This window comes from Maylandia zebra, linkage group LG2 (assembly GCF_041146795.1).
Source record: "Maylandia zebra isolate NMK-2024a linkage group LG2, Mzebra_GT3a, whole genome shotgun sequence".
Lineage (NCBI taxonomy): Eukaryota > Metazoa > Chordata > Actinopteri > Cichliformes > Cichlidae > Maylandia > Maylandia zebra.
In genome coordinates this window covers 41,364,217-41,384,304 of record NC_135168.1, presented here as the reverse complement: position 1 = coordinate 41,384,304, position 20,088 = coordinate 41,364,217, and the positions used below count along the sequence as shown (strand labels likewise).

The following is a 20,088-nucleotide window of genomic DNA, read 5'->3' as shown; positions in this document are numbered from 1 at the left end:
AGTGAGTAAAGATTATGTGGCTGTGGCCAAAAATCGTATTTGCATTTTCAGTGTGTTTTTAGTAGACGTTACAGTAAAGCTCCACATTGACAGCATCTCCCTGAGGGATCAGTTCACGGTGCAGAACCCTGTGAATGTTTGGGGGAGAAAAGCATCCTTCAGATCTCTTTCCTCATCTAAAGCACTGAACCTTCAGCTAAAAACTGCTCTCAGCTGCTTGGTCGTGGTAAGAGGTCCAGCTATCAACACCAGCAGTGGACCTTCATGGGTAATACACATCAGTTTTAAAAAGAAGTTCTAGTTTGCTGTCTGTGCAGGTTTGAGATGAAATCCCAAGTGATCTTTATTGACATCTTGGGAGCTTCTGCAGCACTGGAAGCTGTCTGGGTATGCCCGAAATGATTATCTTGAACAGGAAATTAGCCAAACTTAAATTGGGTAAGGTTTTTATGGGCTAAATTTTAGAACATTTTGATCACACTTAAGAAACATTATATATTCTCCCAGGTAAAAAGACCTTATAATAAGAGAAAAAGAAGATCCATCCTGGCTTTAGATGATTTTCACACCAGGCTTTTACTTATTTAATATGCACATACCTCCTGCTAGCAGCTGCCATTTTGTTGGAGGAGACAAGCTCTTATCACCATCACACTAAAGAAACCCATGGAGTCTGCAGTCGCCACACAGCAGAAGGTCTGATCTGAGATGACCATCTTATTTAACCTGAGGAGTGAAATGGATCGGCACAGATGCTGGGAGGGATGAAGGTGTCATGAGGAGGTTTAAAGGAGGTTTTGCAAGGTTAAAAATTACCAGACAACCTCTTCCCCCATGATTTAGCAGTGTGTGTGTGGCATGGGAAGAGCTACTGAATCTGATGTATTATTGTTCATGCAGAGAGTAGAGATATCCTGTGGGTAGTTAATATTGAACACAGCAGGTTCAGAGAGTAGCAAATGTTGGGATCTCAAATGCCCGTATGGGGTTAGAAGTGTGCGTGTGTCTAAGTGTGTAAGTGCATTTGTGTGACTTGGCACACTTATGTGCAATTACAAAAATGCCCCTCTGTGTGGTGGCTTGTTAAATGCTATTTGTGCTGTACCGTCTTGCATTACTTTTGCTTGATGCAGTGCATTTCCACAGGCTCTGCTAATGGTTTGGCATCTAGTTACTCTGGCATAATGTGTGTGTGAGAGTGATCGGTGGTTACGCACATTCATGAATTACAACAGCTGCTGTTTGTCTGCTAAAATGGTGGTGTAGTGGTGCTTTGCAGCATTTTTTGCTCTCTCTGAGGACCAAAGTCTCAGGAACTCTGCAGAAAGCATGATTCATCTCAGTAAATAAAAGCAGATGTTGAGCTTGGCTGCAATATTGTCTGTCCAAAAAGCACTCAAACATGTTTCTTTACTGTAAAACAGAATTTGTTGGCTATTGTAATCACAGATAGACAGTGAAATTTTGCTTAATGTGTCAATACCCCGCTGTTTTTGTTTTTTACAATTTGTTTTCTGATCAGTAAATGCAAATTTAAATTGATATTGTTAATCTATATCTATATTACCATAATTGATTCTTAATATTTGACGCATTGGAATAGTAAACACATTGGAAGTTCCTAAATTTTTTCACTTCCAGCTTGGTCAGATCCTGCGAAGCCCCTTCATGAAGTTTGTGGCTCACGCTGTCTCCTTCACCATCTTCCTGGGTCTCCTGGTTGTCAATGCTTCCGACCGCTTTGAAGGAGTAAAGAACCTTCCCAACGAGACCATCACAGACCATCCTCGACAGGTGTTCAGGGTCAAAACCACCCAGTTTTCCTGGACAGAGATGTTGATAATGAAGTGGGTATTGGGTAAGTCACCCTTTCAATCAAATCATACACACACACACAGTGTGGCTGTGCACAGTTACAGCCAATTAAAATGCACATCAGTTGATTAGATTAGAATAGATTGTCCCTGTCAAAGCAGATTGTCCAACGTGATAAAAAATAACCTTGATGTGCCAAGTAAGCAAGGCACAGCTGAGCGTGTTCTTTTTTTGCAATGCGTGCACTTTATTATGTTATTAACCATGAATATACTTTGTCCTAGGTTTGCACATTTTTCTATGCTAATCCAAAGTTTCTTTTCAAGTTTTTTTCTACATACACCTTCACCATAAATCAGTAAACAGTCTGGAAATAGTCAGAAAACTTTTTGCCCACCTTTGATATGAGGTGTAATTCAAGTTTAATATAGTGCCCTACCAGGCAAGTGAATGAAAGCCAAGGTTACAGCAACACAACAAATCATGCTCTTTTATCCTCCGAAGATCAAAAAGAAATTTTCTGGTTGGTACAGCGCAGACAGTAGCCCCGCTGAGTCCTAACGATAACCTGGAGGGAAATTGGGAGGTTGACCTGGGAGGCTGTGCAGAGGAAATATAAGAGGGAGGAACGGAATGAAAGAAAAATGGAAGGAAAGTTGGGAGTAGTTGAGGGCGACAAAAGAAAGCAGAGTAGGGTGTGTGCGTGGAATACAGGAAGGCAGGCGTGAGGAATCGAAGGAGATAGAAGAGGGTGACAGACAGGCAGACAAAGACAAACTTGGTGGATAAATAGCCCACAGCAGTATCTGTCAGAGCTCAGCTGCTTCCCATCTGCTTCCGCTCATGCACACACTCTAACAATATTATGTGTGTGGTCTGTGTATGTTGGTGCACATGTGCCTCTGTTTTTATTTGTTTATATGTAATGGCAACATTTTTTTCCCCATCTACAGTAAATTTTTAGCAGCCGCTGCACATGTGACTGTTTATCTACATGAATCTGTGAGTGTATGTGTGTGCATTGAGTGGTGGCTTAGTTAGATGTGGTAATTGTAATTCCGGTAGCATGCTTTGAAGGCCCAGTAATTGTTAGAGAGATGATACTGATCAGGGCGCCTTCTCTCTAGGCAATTTTAACTGTGTTTTGGCTCCAAATAGAGAATGGAGTGTGTATGTGTTTGCATCCACCTGATCTGTAAGTGCCACACGTCTGAGTGGTTCATTTTCAATTACAAGCTATGTTGTCGACATCTGTTTGTACGTGCTTCATTTATGCATCCCTATATAAGTGCTGGCAACGGCCTCCTTATTTTTGTGTTATTTTTGTCTATATGTGTCTTTTATGTTCAGGCATGATTTGGTCAGAGTGCAAGGAGATCTGGAGTGACGGACCCAGGGAGTATGTCATGCACCTTTGGAATGTTCTGGACTTTGGTATGTTATCCATCTTCGTGGCATCCTTCACGGCACGCTTCATGGCATTCCTGAAGGCATCCAAGGCCCAGCAATATGTCGACATGCATGTACCAGATGACGACCTCAGCAACGCCTCACTGCCTGATGAAGTGGCTTATTTCACTTACGGTGAGTAGTCAATAAAAAGAATCATGTAAGTTAAATATAAGCTACATTTATATTATAGATATTGTTATCAATATTATATAGAGGTGCTTGAATCAGTGTTGGGCTACATCAGTCACTGATAAGGAATAGCAAATTAGATGAGTGCAAAAACGCCATTAATTACAGAAACCCGGACTGCACATGATACTTGAAGCTGAAAATGTATTTCTTTAGATCCGCAACCGTTTTCCAAAATATATTGGCTCATTTTGAATTTGATGGCACCAATCAAAAGAAGATTTGACAGGGGGTAACAAAAAGGCTGAAAAGGGAAGTGGTTGTAAAAAGAAACAGCTTGAGGAGCATTTTGCATCTAATTAGGGTAACTGGCGACAGGTCAGCAACATGAGTGGGTATAAACAGAGCATCTTAGAAAGGCAGAGTTTCTCAGAAGATGAGCAGAGGTTCACCAATCTGCAAAAAAAAAAACAAACGCATCTACAAATTGTAGAACAATATCAGAATAATGCTCCCCTGTGGAAAATTGTGAAGATGTCGAATATCTAATCAAAGGAGTCAGAGAATCTGGAAAAATCAGAGATGAGGCTGAAAATCAATATTGGAATGCCTGTGATCTTCAGCCCCTCAGGCAGCACTGCATTCAAACAAGGTGTGATTCTGCCATGGAAATCATGACATGCGTGAGCTCAATAGCCAACTACAATACAGGTTAAAGGTCTGTCATGCAAAGAAGAAACAATATGTGAATAAATGTGCCATCATGTCTGGACCAAAGTGAACTTAAAATGAACATCTCTGATGGTATGAGGTTGCTTTAGTTGTGGTACTGGCAACCTGCACATCTGGAAAGGCACCATCAGTCCTAAAAGGTATATACAGGTTTTAAATCAACATATGCTGCCACCCAGATGACATCTTTTTTCAGGGAAGGCTTTACATATTTATGAGAGAGAATATTAAAGCTATTACAACTTCATAGTAGACGAATCCAGATGCTAAACTCGACCCTCTGTAGTACAGACCTTTCAGGAACTGAAAAAACTTGGCACATCATGGAACAGAAAACTGGTCTTTTCAGTTACCAGATGTTTACTTGTTAAAAGAAGAGTGGTTGCATCCACTCTTCTTTTAATAAGTAAACATCTGGTGGTAAACATCATCCTGTCTCAGCTTTTTTGAGCCATGTTTGTTGGCATCAAATTCAAAATGAGCTAATATTTTTTCTAAAACACTGCATTTTCTCTCTCTAAAATTTGATATGTTTTGTTTGTTCCGTTGTGAATAAAATCTGGGTTAGTTCTCTTTTTAATTACGTTTTATGCAGCATCACTACTCCTTCAGAATTGGGGTTGTCACCTGGAGATCTTCACAGTAATAAAACAATCCCTGCAATGGTTGATTTGCTGCTACACACATGCTACTGCAGTCAGATGACCAGAATGAGTAAAAAAAGAATGACAACATTATCTTTAATCCCTGAATGATAAGCATGCATTCAGTTAAACACCAGAACAAAAACATGCCTCCACCATAGCAAACCCTGCCACAGGCTGCAGCCCACTGCACTGTGCACTTAGCGGTCCACTAATAGAACCTTCATCAGTGCTGTCATCTGGTGGCCTGACTCTGTCATGACATATCAATAAATCGATAAAGGTTCTATTACTGCACTCTCACATATAATCCTCATAAACCTTCCCCTAAATGTCCCAATATCTGTAAAGGTGTGAAAATGTTATACTAATAAACTATGATTTTGATAAAATAGTGAAATGGAAGCTCTTTTTCTTTTATTTGACTCATCTCTCTTGTATCTTACATTGCCACCTAGCCACATCAGTCTCCTTTGATATCTCAGTTATTTCCTGATCTCCCTCTCTCTAGCTGTCCTTACTTCTCCTTGGACACACTATCCCTTTATCCCTTCCCTTTGCCGTCCACACAGCTCAGACTAATTTCTTTCCCTCCTCTTGCTCCACTCGCTCTTCTCTTCAAACTTTTACTCTGACTTTCGTTTTTCCATTCCTCACTTAATCCATCTTCTTACTGCACCGTCTCCTTCGTCGAAATCCGTGCTTCTTAAAGCTGAGATTATTCTTCATAGAAACATATCTTACAAACATTTGGATCGCACTACAACCAGAGGTTTACTCAGTGCGTTGTAACCAGAAAGACTTTGAATAGCAAGCAATGGGACGATGAGTGACAAACTGCATGTGCACAGTAGAGTTTAAGGTAACACCGCTTTAACCCCTTCTTATGTAACGTTTAATATTTGGTTTATAAAGTGCTAGTACATATTCAGCATCAGCAACAGTTTGAAACAGTTATTAGCAGATATTTAAATCTTGAATCCCTCCAAGCTGGCTTCTGAATTAAAATATGGTAAATGGCCTGTATTTATATAGCACTTTACCAGTCCCTAAGGACCCCAAAGCGCTTTACATATCCAGTCATCCACCCATTCGCACACACATTCACACACTGGTGATGGCAAGCTACATTGTAGCCACAGCCACACTGGGGCACACTGACAGAGGCGAGGCTGCCGGACACTGGCACCACCGGGCCCTCTGACCACCACCAGTAGGCAACGGGTGAAGTGTCTTGCCCAAGGACACAACGACCAAGACTGTCCAAGCCGGGGCTCGAACCGAATATGAATATCATTTCAGCACTAATTACAGAGTTTGTTTAACATATCAGATTTTATTTAGTGTAGTTAATTAGGTGAAAAAAAATGGCCAAAGATCCCTTTTAATGTCTGATTTGCTAATAAAATTATAATATTACAAAGCAACCATTCTGTGGCTTATTCTCCCTTCAGCCAGAAACAAGTGGCGCCCATCAGATCCTCAGATCATCTCAGAAGGCCTGTACGCCATCGCCGTCGTTCTGAGCTTCTCTCGCATCGCCTACATACTGCCAGCCAATGAGAGCTTTGGACCCCTGCAGATTTCACTGGGGCGCACAGTCAAGGACATCTTCAAGTTTATGGTCATTTTCATCATGGTGTTTGTGGCCTTCATGATCGGCATGTTCAACCTGTACTCATATTACCTCGGAGCAAAGTACAACCCTGCCTTCACCACGTGAGTTATACCTGGCTGTCGGAGTGGAGTAGTATATGCTGGGAGAATGTGTGTGACTATGTGTGGTCTGACCATCTCTCTCCATTTCTGAAACTTTGTCCCTTTCACTTCTCCAAAACTTTTCAGAAATATGGTGCAGCATTTTAAAACACAACCCCGCACTGATCATTTTACATAAGACGGCAAAAGGGAAAAAACAAATCTGTTAAAGTATTAAAGTTAAAGCACCCCAAGGACAGTATAAGACATGCCCTTTTGACTGAGGTCGTTCATTAAATCTGTGGCGTCTTATCAGAAGCAGAGATCGAACTTTAATCTACCCTCAGGCAATCGGTCTATTTGGTTAAATATAATATTGAGAAAGTGAATTGGATACACTGTTACTAAAACCTCAAGACACTGGTGAACTGTGATTTGATTTCATAGCTTTAACAAAATTGTGGATATGACACCAGTCATTTCCCTATCACCATTTTGTGTTTACTGAGCAAACCACTCTGCTACCGTGACCAAAAGAAAAATGAAATGAAACTGACATCACAGTAAGAGATATCAATGTCAGATTCAATCTGAGCTCTGGGAATTGCATCAATATTGATATCATTTCAAGGCCAGTACTGTCTGGAAGGAAAATGATACGGCAACTGGTTAATTATGAGGCCAAGCATTTCGACCTACTACTAAGATTTGAGCATATCAAAGCAACAAAAGCAGCGAGGAGAGCCTGCTCCATATTTGTGCCAGGCAAGACGCAGTGGGCTCTAATAACCAGAAAGTAGACAGTGTTCTGTCTTTATCCTTGTTCTTTATACTATATTCTTCATGCAAAGTAAAATATTTTAAGCTTTTTTGTTTTCATTTTGATGATTATGGCTTATAGCTTCCTGTAAATCATAAATCCAGTATCTCAGATTATTAGAATATTTACTATGATTAATTAAAACTGGATTTACAGTACAAGAATATCCAACTTCTGTATACAGTCAATGCTCTGTTAGGGCTTCTTTACTAAGAGTTCTTGCATTAATGCAGCATGGCATGGAGGTGATCAGCTTGTGGCACTGTTACTGATGTCCAGGCTGCTTTGATACTGGTTTTCAGCTTCACTGTATTTGTAATTCAGCTGTTTCTCATCTTCCTCTTAATAGTGCCCAACAGATTATCTATGTGATGCCGGTCAGGTGAGATAGTTAGCCAAACAAGCATAGTAATAATATGGTCAGGAAACCATGTGGAAATAGCACCTGCCCAGTGTGCTAAACCTAAGTCCCGCTGAAAACGTTAACGTGCATCTCCATACAGCTTGAAGGATGAAATGCTCTAAAATCTCCTGGTAGCTGCATTGTCTTTGGACTTAAAACACAGCGGACCAACCACCACTAGCACCGGCAGATGACAGGCATCGCAAATCATCACAGACTGTGGAAAATTCACTCTAAACTTAAAACACATTGGATTCTGTGCCTCTCTAATCACCAGACTTTAGGACCTTGATTTCTGAATGAAATGCAAAATTGACTTTCATCTGAATAGAGGACTTCGCCAGCAATTCAGTTGTTTTCATCCTTAATCGACAGACATTTCTGGCTCAGGCTCTCATTCAGGACTGGCTTGATATGAATGCAACAGTTGTTGCCCCTCTCCTGAAGATGTCTGTGTATGGTGGCTCTTGTTGCACTGACACCAGCCTCATCCATCCCAATGAAGCTCTCCAGATTATAGGCTTTTTTTTTTCAACATTAATATTCTTCGACTGGGCACTCTCTGAACAGCCAGCCTTTTTTCAGCAATTACCCTCACACGGAGGGTGTCGATGATGATCATCATCATCTGGACAGGTATCAAATCAGCAGTCATCCCGATGATTGTGATATGTGGCGTCTACTGAACAAGACCAAGAGAAGTATAGTACTTACACCATCTGAATGAGTTGTAATCATTTAGAAATGAACCCTTTTTTAAATATGTACAGTATGTACATATCCTCTTGCACCCTCTTGCTATTAGTCCTCATTCTGCACACACAAACTAACCAGGATGAACTCTGATGTTCCATAATTAAAAATCATGCAGTTGAAATTCTGCTTTTTGAATGCACTTCACTTCCTTAAGTGCTGCATTCATGGTATTATCAGGGTCATTCATTTTAAATATGGAAATGCACCATTTAGCTGAACAACTTGTACTAACCATCTGGTGCCATAAACCACCCATACAATTTTTAAAATATGTTTTCACTTCACTTTTTCAGTATCAGCCACCCCTGTTAATTCACTTTCATACAAATCATTTGTTTTGCAGTATAAATCTGCTTATAAAGCAACTGGATGCTTCAACAAATCAGTCTCAATCTTAGTTATTCTGCCTTTTTTTCTTCATTTTAGCTTCTCCGTGTCTCTGCTCACCCATCCTTTCCTATCAGCTGCGATCAAAGTGGCAGCGGATGTTTCACTGTCATTGTCGGATATTTGGAGGAAAGTTATCTGTCTTAGATTGCTGACAGAATCATTCTGTTTATCATCACTCATCTGAGAAAGAAAACACTCTCTGAGGTCTCGCTCTGTCACCTATCATTACTCATTTTCTGAGAGAAAGACATCTACAGATTTAAATAGCTCACATTACAATATATCTGCTCAATCCAGTAAAGCAAATCATGTGTTACAAGTTGGTTTGTAATTACTCTGGTATATACTGTTCTCTTATTTACTGAAAATACAGGAAAATTCTTTCATTGCTTTTTTTGTCTTGCTTTATTCACCCTCCTAGTTTAAAGAGAGCCTGGGATATTTGTTGAGTTTTGCTAACGAGCCCAAATCTAATTTGTAGATTTAGTGCAGCATGATTTTTGCCAGCTTGTGCTGTGATCTTATTTGCTGTTGCTTGTACAGCAGTTTATCACCGCAACACAACCACAGATGAAAAATTAGACTGCATATTGTTAGGATAACCTTAGCAGAGTATTATTACCGTTTTCGTTTTGGCCAGCTGTGCAGTGATTATAATTCAGTGTCCCTGGCAGAATCAACCATGTCAGACTGTTTGATATTCATCTGCCTGCCTGCCGTCTAATCTGCTTGTACACCTGTCAGTCCACCACCGTGCTTTTAGGTCTACATGTCCATTTGGTTCAAAAGTATCAGTCTACAAAATCCAGAATGAACACTGCTAAGTGCCAAAAGCAGGTAAAAAATCTGTTCAGGGAGTAAATCTCAATAGGCTACCCTCCTGCCTCCTAAATGTTTTTACCCAAATTGTAATGTAATAAAAGCTACGCTAAGAGCACAGTTCTGCCTTATTTTGAAGTCATTTACTGACACTGTTTTCATCCTCATTTTTCATTTTTTCCCTGTTTTGTTTTTTTTGACATCTTTTAGTGGCCAGAGCTGCTGACCACTGGAAAGAAAACTATTAAATTCTTCTCAACAAAGTTACACAGTGTGATTAGTAATCACAGCTTAAAGCAACATACCATACAATTTCATCTTTATTTATAGAGAACTTTAAAACAACCACAGCTGACACAAAGTGCTGTACACTGGAACTAAATAATAAAAATGTATAAGCTATAGATAAAACCAAATAAAAACAGTCAAATATCTAAAAGAAAGACTAAAACTAGCTGGGGTCGAAACATAAAAACAGATGATATCAAATACCAGAAGCAGTGATAGGAATTCCCTGTTATTTGTTTACACCCTGTCCTCATATGTCCCTATCAGCCGTGATGTATGTGTACCCGGGAGTAATCACCAACTTTATGGCCAATGAGCATTTGCCTTAAATGCCTTACCTTAGAATCCCTGATGATGAAAGGTGTGTGTCCAGACTTCTAGTGTGCGGGCTCTGCCTCTCCATACTGACTCACTTTACACTTCTATGCTGTGCATATACAGTAACCCCTCTGCTGAGCCTCAGCATAGGGTCTCATAAGGCTGTGGGTTCTGCTTGGCTGCATGCATGGAGCCAGAGATTCAGGCAACATGATGAGCAGGCAGACAGAGCAAAGAGTTAGCTGACAGAAAGGCGATTTCACCTGTAGAAACAGAGTCTAATGGGGTTGAAATGGTGAAAGATGGCCACAACCCGACATGCCGACATAATGTAGACTTCTCAAAAACCCAGGAACAAGTACAAAAAAAGACACAGTCATTTCCTTTGCGAGTGTGTGATCCAGCTCTGTCCATTGTCCTCTTATCACTTCACTCCTCTGCTTTAGAGATCAACATCAAGGCTGATTTTTTTTTAAAAATCTCTCAACTTCTGCTCATTTTATCAACCTCTGACTGCATTTGGGTGGGTGGGTGGCTGGAAGGGAGCAAGGGGGAGGTTGTCCATGAATTCTGGACTCTTGATTGCATACTCTGGCTGGGGGAGCTGTATAAAGATGCTTTTCAAATGGCAAAAATCTTAAATTCTGTTGTTGTCAGTTCAGCCACCAGAGGTCAGTCTCACATTCTCACCTAGTCCAAAGAGCGCTTGTCAGAGCAATGCCAGGACTAAACTGTGCAGAGAGACACTATTTGTTTTTGTTATTATTATTATTTTTATATATATATATAAATGCCATCTATCTGTGCATTATGTATTTTCTATGCCTTTCTCTCCCTTCAAAAGACACTGCCCCATCCATGTCTTTTGTTCCTCGCCATCCAGCAGAGCACTTGCTGTTTGCAGCAGCTTGTGGGTAGTTTAACTAAATTCATAACCTTTTTTTGGACTTTTTTGCTGTTTAGTGTGTGAGCACTCTTGCTTAGTGCTCACACACTAAACATCGTCATGGATTAACAGTAGCTTGATTATAGTATGACCACCTAAAAGTAACTTAAAACTTTGCAGGGAATAGCATATGATCACCATACGACCAATAGGTGTGGGAAACATTTTAAGAACACAAACAAAACAAGTGTCTTGTGTCATATACTCCCACCATGTTATCTAATATCTATAATGATCATGTCAGTAGTATGGACCCAAATGCAGGAGGCGAAATCGCTTAAACAAAAGCAACCTTCAGTCGCTTATAAGCCCTAAATAAGCAAAGATCCAAAAAACACAAGGGTGTAAAAAGGGCGTCAAAAGGAACACCTCTTAGCAGCACACAAGGGAGTGCACGCAGACACTTTGACAAAGAATAAAGGGGAAGATGGGGCTATTTATACAACAAGGGCTGATTTGAAACAAGAAACATGAGTGGGGCGAGGCACGGGTGAAAACAAAGGAGGGACTAAAACTAATGCAAGGCATGAAAGAAAACCGAGCTTCAAAGTAAAACAGGAAATAACTAAAAACCCCATTCTAGGCATGGTAACAGAGCCAGGAAAAAGAGCCACTAACAGACAGAGAAGACAATGGGAGCCACCAAATTTACCACTAATAAAAATCAAGACGAGAACCAAAACATGAACCAAAACAGCCATTGCTAGAATAACCATACAGTAAAATCAGGAATCAAAGACTCAGTTATATCACAAGAAAAAAGCTCACAATCTGCTAGAATAAATATCAAAATAGGAATCACAAATATGACTAAAAATCCAAAACCCCAATTAACAGAACCCAAGACTTGTAACATTTTTTAAAATACAGTCACCGGCCACTTCTTATATACAGCTTGTTTGTAGGGGTTGAGCCCTGTTTTGCTTCAGAACTGCCTTATTTCTTCATGGCACAGATTCAACAAGGTGCCGGAAACATTCCTCAGAGATTTTGTAACATATTGACATGATAGCATTACATAGTTGCTGCAGATTTGGCAACTGTACTTTGAGAATGTAAATCTCTCATTAGACTCAAATCTGGTGACCTTGTCTAAAAGAGCCATTTCAGTGTATTGAGCTCATTCAAGGATTCAAGGAGCTTTATTGTCATTCGCATCACATGAGGTGGAACGAAATGATGTACACACGGTCCCAGAGGGAAAAGAAACAGAATAACGAAGAAACAGAACTTTTAAAAAGTGATAAAAAATAGTTTTTTTTAAATGGATGGTCATGATTAGCAACAATGCTCAGGTGGGATGTGGTATTTAAATTCTTCAAATGTACTAAGGGCCCATAGTATGCCAAAAAAGCCCCCACATAGTTACACCACCACTGCCAGCCTGAATTGTTGATAAAAGCCAGAATCCATGCGTCCAGGGTCCTTGCAACCAGGCAACATTTTTTCAATCTTCTGTTGCTGAATTTTAGTGAGTCAGTACAAATTGTAGCCTCAGTTTCCTGGTTTAGCTGGCAGAAGTGGCATGCAATGTGTTCTACTTATGTAGCCCATCTGCTTCAAGATTCAACATGCTGTGCACTCAATGCTCTTGTGCATATCTTGGTTGTAATAAGTAGTTATCTGAGTTATTATCTTATCAGCTCGAAGCAGTCTTTCCATCCTCCTCTGACCTCTAGCATCAACAAGGATGCCAAGAGAACTGTCACCCACTGGATATTTCTTTTTCAGACCATTCTGTAAACCATAGAAATGGTTGTGCAGGAAAAATCCCAGTAGATCCGCAGTTTCTGAAATAGTCAGATTAAAAGTCACCTTTCTTCCCCTTTTAGATGCTCGGTTTGAACTTCAGCAGATTGTCCTGATCTTGTCTACATGCCTAAGCGGATTGAGTCACTGCCACATGGATGATAGACATTTGCATTGATGAGCAGCTAAGCAGGTATACCTGGTAAATGAATTTCTGAGGGCATCTCAGCATTTAGATAGTAGCAAGAAAACACTTAATCTATGTTCATATTATTAAGAGATCTTTGGCAAAAATCTTCTCTCCTGTAACTCTACACTACTAAATGGCGAGTTGACAATGGCAGCATCTTCTCCACCACGTGATGAGTGACAAGGATCTCAATTGCCCTCAAAGTAACAGCATTAGCTTTCTAAAAGGGAGCTGTTATACTCAATGGGCCTCTCTGCTTGTGTTGTGAAGCTGTACTTAGTTTACTGGTGCTTCTTAAAAATTAGAAATGGTTCTCTTTCAGCTCTCTCAGCTGGCAGACACTTGTCACCTCGAGATAATTTACATTTCACTGTAAAGTTTCCACTCAAAAACTCTAAAATGAAGCTAATACTTCAACTACATAAATGCTTTTATCTGTCCCATATCACTGGCTGAAGTACACATGTGCGCTGACACAAGAGCAAAATTGGATATCTTCTGCTTATATGGCACTATCTGCCACAAAAGAGACAGGAAAATGGGGGCAAATATTAACAGTAACAGATTTCTTTTTTGAAAAAGTATAAAACTGCTCACTTGAATTGTAAAACTATTGTGTTAGTCGTTACGACGAAAAGGTAATTTAAGTACTCTGCTAGTCTCTGCAGCAAAAGGTGTACTACTCAAGCTGGGACACAGTGGGAGGGATGTGAAAGGAAGAAGCAGCATATGAGAGAGGAGTGAAGCTGAGGATATCGTTTTTCCTCACACATATATACTCAGTGACACTAGAGCAAAAACTGACTCATAAACACACAGCTTGATAAGGCTTAATGGGGACTGAGCTGTAATAGCCACACACCGGACCCTATCTCCTGAGGTGTGAAGACACTTCTGACTCACACATTTAAAAAAAAAAAAAACCCAAAAAGCTCTTTGTTAAGAGCCCACACAGTTATTTTTTCACAAGTGCAAATACACTGTAACACACACACACACACATCCTTGCTGTGTTTGTGTTTACATACTAGGTGCTTATACAGACATTACAAACATTTATGTACAAATCAGTTTACACACACACACACACACACACACGCTTTTGATTTGGGCAGTGGTGATAGAGCCCTGGACCTGCCTCTATTTTCCAGTTAGTCATGCATGACAACACTGCACAGACATGGAAGAAAACAGAGGCGAGAAGGACAGGGAAGGTAAAAGCTGAATAAAATGAGATGGATGGAGATGGGATTAAATCTTACGGGAAAACTAAAACAGAAAGACATAGCGGTGTGTCAAGGACCTTGAAAATCAAAATCAAAATGTCGATTACAGTATACAAATGGTGAAGTAAAACAGTGGAATAAATGTAGCAGAATCACAGGGACGGCTAACAGCAGTGCAACAAAGTAAGTGAATGTAGAAGAGGAGGACAGAGGAAGATGGCAGGGATGAGGGATGAGAAGAGAACCATAGGGAACGTTGCAGAGGAGGGTGTTTTTGGCTTGGCTCGTTGTTCAGGCAAAACGCGGGAGACCAGCCAGAATACGTAGACAAAGGAGGAAGAAGAAGAAGGGAGAGAGACAACAGGAGAGAATGAGAGAAGGTCACGCAGACTGAGCAACCACACAGGCTTAGCAGAGACTCAGCATTATCGTTTGACAAGGTGGGAAGAAATCAGAATGCAAGTACTGTGAAATAAATCCTGTTACCTACATTTTTTTCAGCATTTGATCATTATTGCCAATTCACTTAAATTTTATATACCATAATGACCTTTAAAGGCATGTCACCATATTGAAGTTGCTTTTATAAGAGTGTGTATTTCATTTGTAATGCCACACATAAATACAAGATGAGAGGCATCCGAGACTAAACGTGTATATAAAGTGATAATGCATAAGGTATAATGCAGCGTGAACAGAGAAGAACCAGCAGTGATGAGAATCAGGCCAAAGAGGAGAGTAAAAAATAGCACTTAGATTTACATGCCTGAAGATGCAGGCAGGAGTTTGAAAACAAAGTGCAGACTGGGGGGATTTTTGGAGAGGAAGAGGAAAAAACAAAGGAACCATGAAAGAAGGTCTGAGGTGATGTACGGGAGTGGAGGGGTAGAGAGGAGAGAGGGATCTTTGTGGAAGAAAGGGGATGTGTGTATAGTAGATAAGAGGTTGTGTGAGAGACGTCAGAGTCAAAGTGAGAGCAAAAGGGAGAATTTATTAGCTCTGAAGGCGAGGCAGATGTGTCATGTTCAGCCTTTACCAGTCAAGCACATCTGAATGTCAAAATAAGAAGGGGAGACACAATTATAATTAAGGCAAGCCCGACAGAAAGAAGAGAGGCACAAAAGTAACAGAGAAAGAATTCATTCATGTGCTGTGACCAGTAAGGGATTTGAAATGTCAGTGGCAATGCTTTAGACTTTCTGGCAGTATTCAGTGTTTTTCAGTAACGTCTTCCATTATCATGACAAATTATGTCAAGCATTCAATTTCCCTCTGGTGAGATTTAGTCCATCTGAAATTTTGCTGTCTGACAATAATTGTTTGCAATGAAATTCATTTAATTTCAGCTACATTAAGAAGCTTCATTTCATTAGGCTAACGCTCCAGTATAATTTCCAGACATTTGCTATTGATTTTTAAAGAAGAAGCCCTTTTGAATGATGATGTTTCAGGCTGATTTTTTTAAACAAAGGATGTAATGATAGCAGAAATTGAATGGCCTATATCAATACCAGTAAATACTTGATTCTTTGTTATGACTTTTAAACCCCTAATTTAAAACAACACAACCAAAAGGATTATTTCACATACTTGTACATGTAGGGTTTATACCTTACTACATAAAGTGCTTTGAGGTGACTGATGTTGTGATTTGGTGCATTATAAAAAATATTCAATTGAATTTGAACAGAAAATTGGACATAAACTCATTGATTTTAAAATAATTTTAAATCAGGTTGTTTATTTAAAATATTAACATTATATTTTATTTAGAAAACACAGACTAAAATGCTGGGATGGTTGCTGAGTAGCCTCCTAATGTTACAATAGGATTTAACATTGGTACTATTATTAGTACAAAGTACTTCCTTTCTCAACTCCACTACTGATTTTTTTGATCAGTGAGTTGTGTAGGTGCTGTCGTGGCAGTTGCATTGGTCTCCATCTTCATTCTGTAGCTTTTGTTGTGCTGGTGGGTTCTCTTCTTCGTCAACAAGGACACATATTTTAATATATACAAATGTCCATACTGACTATGCTACTTAAACAAAAAGAAAGTACTGACCAACAAAAATGGCAGGCTATTTTTTCTTATGAAGGTAATTAATTTGCTAGAGTTGTGATCATAATAAATAAAATTCTTTCTCCTAGACCTTTGTCTAATACACACTTCTATAACATGTGGAGAAACTCAAAGCTTGCCTTCTTTGCTAAGCTATGACGAGATATTTGCAGCTTCAGGGAAAGAATTAACAAACGACCAGTTCACATTTTTACTGGTAAATGAAAAGTGCAAAGAAAGAACGTAACCGATATCACACATTTTCATAACCAAACAGTGCCAATGCTTATGAAATAGTATAAACCGTACACTGACACAGAGGCAGAAAAACAGACAGACAGTGAGGGAACAAGCAAATTAAAAAAGTTGATCTTGTGCTTGATTCACTAGCAAAAGCCTCTTAATTGCTCATCTTGTGGTCTTGTATTCCCTGCTTAATAAGATTTCTATCACAGCTTGCCTGAAGATACACACCAGCACATCCCTGTTTTGCGTTGCTCACTTTCTGCCTCATTTTGTATCTCACTGTCTGTCACACCAGTGTGAACACACTCATAAACAGACACACAGATTCAGTCTGTGTTTTTGTTTTTGTTCACTTCCCCATGCTTTTTTCCCCACTGCTTTGTTGTTTGTGTATCAGAAACAGCAACAAGCACACGTACACACATGCAGGAATCTCTTAGGAGTGGCATTCGTTCAGTCATTAAAACCTGAGGTGGGAAGTGTCCCACCCTTTTGTCACCATAGTGACAGCTCTTTTGGTGTAATAGGTAGAAAGTTAAACAGAATTTTCTATTTAAAGATGTTTAATCTGTATTTGTCTGAGCACTTATCTGTTTGCAGAACAAGAGAGGATAGGAGAGAAGAAGAGAGGAGAACTGAGGAGGGGAAAGAAGAGGAGAACTGAGGAGAGTAGAGGAGTAGTGATTGGGAAGGAGAATTTAATATATTACTAATGACTGAAGGGCAGACAGAGAGAGAGAGTCAGAAAGATTCAGAGACACAGAAAGGGGAACAGTTGGCTACATTTACATTTATTCATTTGGCCAGTGAAAGTATTGCTGCAGGTTAAACAACGATGAGAAATACACGAGGAGAAAAATATTGAAAAAAGAAACGTATACATCAAAAGAATAGATTGAGTGACAGAAATAGCTAAAAGCTGTAGGGATGAAAGATGGAAATAGCAAGTGGGAGGGAGAGAGGACGATGTGGAGAAAGATATAAAAGCAATGGCAATGGCAATATAATGAGAAAATAGGGGAGAGTGATAGAGCAGCTAAACAAGAGACAAAGATGATAGCAGGAGAGGAGGAGCAAAGACAACGAGAGTTCCAAGCATAACGCAAGAGAGACAGAGAGAGAGACTGAGAGCATGTCTCTGGGGCAGAGAGGTTGATTTGGGCCTGCTGGTGATTGGGTTTGGGGCTGCTCCTGCAGAGCCGAGGTGACTCACCAGTCTCCCACACACATATCCAGGCAGCATGAGTGTGGTAAGGAGGGAGAGAGAAAGAGCGAGATTGTGTGTGTGTGTGTGTGTGTGTGTGTGTGTGTGTGTGTGTGTGTGTGTGTGTGTGTGTGTGTGTGTGTGTGTGTGTACTTTCACTGCTGATGTTGTGGGGACATAAATCTGATTACATAGTCACACTGCGGCAAATGAGCGTCTTTCTGGGGACAAAAACTCCCGAATTTTTAGATTGAAGACTTAATTTAAGGTTAGAGCACCTCTCCAGGATATGAATGAGGTTAAATGTTAATGTAATGTCTTTTAAAGTGATGGATACAAGTCAGAGAAGAGTGTTGGCTTGATGGAAACACTGTTGTGTGTGAGTATCTGTACATGTGTGGTGTAGTCGTCATGCTGCATGCAGCCTACAGGGAGCTGCCACTCTTAATAACAGATAATAACACACAATTCATAGCCGTTTCAAGATGCCAACTGTCCCTGCTGATTCACTGCCTATTGTACAACCCTATTGTAAAACACACGCACACACACACACACATACAGACACACTGGTTTGAAATGAAATAATCTGATTCTTAGGTTGCTAAAAAATGTTCCATTATCCAGAGCACCAAGCATCTCATCCATCTCCGTAACAGGGTATTAAATAATACACACATGACCGGAACCTTAGCTGACATTAGCGAAACACAAATTCAAATTTATCAGTCCCGTTGATCTCCAAGGATACATTTAAATTCTCCATAATTGCACTTTCTCCCTGAGAGGCATCTCACACAGATTTGAGTGAATTAAATAAGCTGAAAACAAAGCAAGCAAAACAAATGAGGATGCACAGCGACACTGGCTGCCCATGCATCAGTATAATCCAGTATAAAAGAAATGCAGCTCGCTTAAATACTCTACATGTGACTCCATGTTCAATTCACATAAGGGTTGATAGACGTGAGGGGCATGTATGTAGCCTTATATTTTTACATAGTTGACATGACAAGAAGGGGTTCACTTTCACTGACACTGTCCACTTGTAAATATCACCCACATTTTTGGATGTTATGTTAAACTCACAATCTGCCTAGGCAAACAGATGGACATGGAATATAAATAGTCTACTGTGTAACGAGTGCTAGATTTTAATTGTGTGTGTGTTCCTGTGAATGTCTGGTATAATGGGGCCTTAATGTTAGCTGGAACAATGCCCTTCATCATTATCTGTACTTGAATTTTAGGGACATGAAAATCTAAATCGAGTGAGCATTTCACAGTGCCAGAAAGGAGACCTGGAAGAATAATTGGAAGAATAATTTGATTTCAAAGATAATTGGGATACAATATGATCTAGAGAAGATAATTGTCCTCCTTTTTGTTTTCTTTCAAATTTCAAAGACAGGAAAGTCTGTGTGTGTGTGTGTGTGTTTTTTAATCTTGAAAGAGAGGCTTCAGATAAGTGACAAGCCATTATTAAAAGAGAGAAGGATCAAAATAACAGGTTTTCAAGGGAAGTCCACCAAAATCACCTTCCTCTCCTCTCCTGATTGCACGATTGGCTTCTGGATGTGTGTGACGTGAATAGTGAGTGAGGAGATGATACTGTTGAAAAGAGCCTTCCCCTCAGAGCAATTGCCTGTCTGATGCCTGGAGCCTCTATCGTAACAACACAAAGAAGAAAACCACCTAAGAACTGCTGTAAATGCTTTTCAATGTGTTTCTCTTTACAGACACCTTCAGTCATTGATGCCACTGCAATATGTTGATGCTTATGCCAGTAATTTGTACCCCTCTGTACGATGCACATTTTCCCAAGTACTTATTAAGTATCCTGATGAGATGGGGGCAGATATTTGCATGCTTCCACGTTGTTCCTGATATGTATATTTACATTGAGAGTACAGAGGAAATTGCTTACTTGATGCATAGTGATATGTTCCTGAACCTGTTAAAATTTCCATTTGCTTGAATCATGACAACTCTAAAGTGCCTCATGTAGCTTACTAAAAAGGGTATAATGTTAAATAAATGAGCCATAACAATAACACAGAAAATTGTCAGCAAACTGTAGCTTTAGGGTTTGTGATGAGTGCTCCGTGATAAACAGATGCATACATCAAAAGATCGGTACATGGCTATGACATCAGCATAACAGTGAAAATGAGCATTTATAACACTGAGTCAGACGGTTG

At 39.9% G+C, this 20,088-nt stretch overlaps 1 protein-coding gene across 1 annotated transcript in view; it reads left to right on the top strand.

The window, feature by feature from the left end:
* trpc7b (transient receptor potential cation channel, subfamily C, member 7b) overlaps positions 1 to 20,088 on the top strand; it is a 60,714-nt gene that overhangs the window by 27,752 nt on the left and 12,874 nt on the right. Inside the window, exons 5-7 of the mRNA XM_004545434.3 lie at positions 1,642 to 1,858; positions 3,166 to 3,399; positions 6,227 to 6,491. Of these exons, the coding sequence (XP_004545491.1) occupies positions 1,642 to 1,858; positions 3,166 to 3,399; positions 6,227 to 6,491 (716 nt within the window). The remainder of the gene's footprint in view (positions 1 to 1,641; positions 1,859 to 3,165; positions 3,400 to 6,226; positions 6,492 to 20,088) is intronic.